This window comes from Phanerochaete carnosa (genome assembly GCF_000300595.1).
Source record: "Phanerochaete carnosa HHB-10118-sp unplaced genomic scaffold PHACAscaffold_908, whole genome shotgun sequence".
NCBI lineage: Eukaryota > Fungi > Basidiomycota > Agaricomycetes > Polyporales > Phanerochaetaceae > Phanerochaete > Phanerochaete carnosa.
This window is the reverse complement of record NW_006768535.1, coordinates 1-2,315: the sequence shown is the minus strand read 5'-3', so window position 1 is coordinate 2,315 and position 2,315 is coordinate 1. Positions and strand designations below refer to the sequence as shown.

Here is a 2,315-nt window from a genome sequence, read left to right as displayed (position 1 = left end):
TCTCGAGAGCTTAGATTACTCACCCTCCAAGACACCCAGCTCAAGAAGCGGCGACACACAGGATGCGACTTCGAGGACGAGAGTCCAGAGCGATCCTCCGGCGAAAGATGACCCGGTTGCCTACCTTGCTTGTCACCCAGAGGTCGCCCCGGAAGAAGTCAAGGAAGAAGCCGAGCCGACCGTACGCTCCGCCAGAAAAGTATGAACATTTGCATATGCTGCCAGACTACTTGGAGCGGGGACTTGATGGTAAGCTCCTTCGCACCATTAACGCTTCTCCCGTCACTTAACATGATTTCTAGTTGTCTTCTGCGGTATCAAGTTGGTCCTTCTATTCCACAAGGTGCATAATTACTGATTGGTCGTAGCCCCGGATATACCTCTGCGGAGAATGGCCATCATTATGCACATTCGACTAATCACTTTTGGTTGGGTCTTTACGAATCTGGTGCGCCTTGCGAGCGCCGTGCCCAAGTACTCATCCAGCTCAAATGAAGGATAAGTGTAGGATTAACAGACGTCCTGCTGTCACCTGATGAGGATTATACACTGCCTGACAAGTACAACTTCGGCTTGGTGAGTGAACGATGAGTCACGTATGAATAGGCTCATTCGAATTAACGTCGTTGTAGACCAATCTGGTCGACAGACCGACAGCCGAGGTATGTCGTATCAGAGATGTCTGTGCGTCTACACGCCTCATGACACTGTGATAGCAATCCGAGCTCGCGGCAGACGAGATGCGCCAAGGTGTACCTGCGTTGATGAACAAGCTCGCAAAGTACCGCCCGCGGATCATCTGCTTCCTCTCGAAAGGAATATGGGAAGTCTTCTTGCGCGAGGCATACCGCCTTGCTTCGCTATCTTCAAAAGAGACTTTGCCCTCTCTGAGCCCCTCGAGCCAGAGTCCGCCGTCCAGTCAGTCAACACCGTCGAGACGTGCCTCGCCTCTCAAGTCCAGGTTCTTCGACAGCACGACCCACTCTCGGGACGACGGCTCACCAGAGGCGATAGATGCTTCGCCTACACCGCGAAAGCGAAGCAAGACCAAGGTGCCGAAACACTCGTTCAACTGGGGCATGCAGCCGTTCAAAGTCATGCACCGCCAACCTGGTACGTGATTTCAGCCTGGTGCATGTTATCTCTGCTCACTGTCAGGGCAGGATCATTTTCGTCGTCTATAGACCAGACCTGGTTTTTCGTCGTCCCGAGCCCGTCTGCTCGTGTTGTCGCCTACCAGGTACACCAGACTCTCCCGCTCCGTAGTGCGATACTTTACTGACCGCCCCCTCCGATTCTTTTCAGTGGTGGGACAAGGTCGAGTTTTTCAAGAAGCTACGCGAATTCACTAGCGAAGTGAAAAATGGCCGAGTCGATGCTTCTGAGCATCACGTCTTACCGCTCACTACAACTAAATCAATATATTTTATGAATATGTGAGGTAATTCGTAATGGCTTTTGGGGCACTCGGAGTGAGCTTTACACCCCGATGTCAGCACAGCATGTGGCGTCCCATATTCCTCTCAGTTTGCGTACGTTGTCACTTCAGATCTGTCCCCAAACGTGTAGTTCCTTTTTTCTTCTTTGAAGCTAAGATGACCGAAGCCCGCCAGACTCGTTGTTGTACAATGGTCATACATCTAAGTCATAACGAACGCTACGAGAAAGAATGTCGTCAAACCTTGAGACAAGCCCGCACCTGCGGGCAGGAGCAATAAATGACGAATAAGGAGCGCATATAGGTAGGCAGGTTTCAGATGAGAGCGCTTCGCGAGGCCTGCGACTCCGAATCGAACGAGGCATCGACGACGCGCCCAGGGATCTCAACGTCCTACGAGCACAGCTCAGCCAATGCAGCAAAATACTGAACCAGATCCAACGCACCTGGTCCTTGGCGACCCCGTCCGGCATGCTGCAGACGGCCTGCGAGCCGTCCGATGTGCCCGAACGCCCGAGGATGCTCGCGAGCTTCGAGAGATGGACAGAGATGGCCTGACCAGCGTGCATGTCGCGCGAATTAAGCAGTGCAAGCAGAGAGTTGAGCATCACTGTTCCCGCATGTCAGCGTTTTGGCGCAGGTATGAAGAACGTGGCGGACGCCGCACGTTTCGGCAGAACCATGGCAAAGGCGATGAAGACAAAATTGTGCGGCATGGCGGCGTACTGTGGGCTCTGATGTCAGCTGTACGGTGTGTATATAGATGGAGAGGGGGGTTTACTGTGATGACAGAGGCAATGGCCACGGAACTTTGCAAAGGATCAGTATCGTTGAGACCCCTGCGAGACGCTCGGGAACGCACCTTGTTAATGCGCAT

At 53.0% G+C, this 2,315-nt stretch overlaps 2 protein-coding genes across 2 annotated transcripts; one reads left to right on the top strand and one right to left on the bottom strand.

Moving 5' to 3' along the window:
• Positions 1-62: 62 nt before the first annotated feature.
• PHACADRAFT_203182 (uncharacterized protein) lies at positions 63-1,440 on the top strand (the record flags this gene model as incomplete). Its single annotated transcript, XM_007403242.1, has 8 exons — positions 63-249; positions 303-321; positions 369-448; positions 509-576; positions 633-662; positions 717-1,113; positions 1,164-1,240; positions 1,306-1,440. 8 exons carry the CDS (start codon positions 63-65, stop codon positions 1,438-1,440), a joined length of 993 nt encoding a protein of 330 aa, XP_007403304.1.
• A 313-nt stretch (positions 1,441-1,753) lies between these two features.
• Positions 1,754-2,154, bottom strand: PHACADRAFT_203181 (uncharacterized protein; the record flags this gene model as incomplete). Its single annotated transcript, XM_007403241.1, has 3 exons — positions 1,754-1,831; positions 1,885-2,048; positions 2,106-2,154. The coding sequence occupies 3 exons, from the start codon at positions 2,152-2,154 to the stop codon at positions 1,754-1,756; spliced, it is 291 nt and encodes a 96-aa protein (XP_007403303.1).
• Between the last annotated feature and the right edge of the window lie 161 nt (positions 2,155-2,315).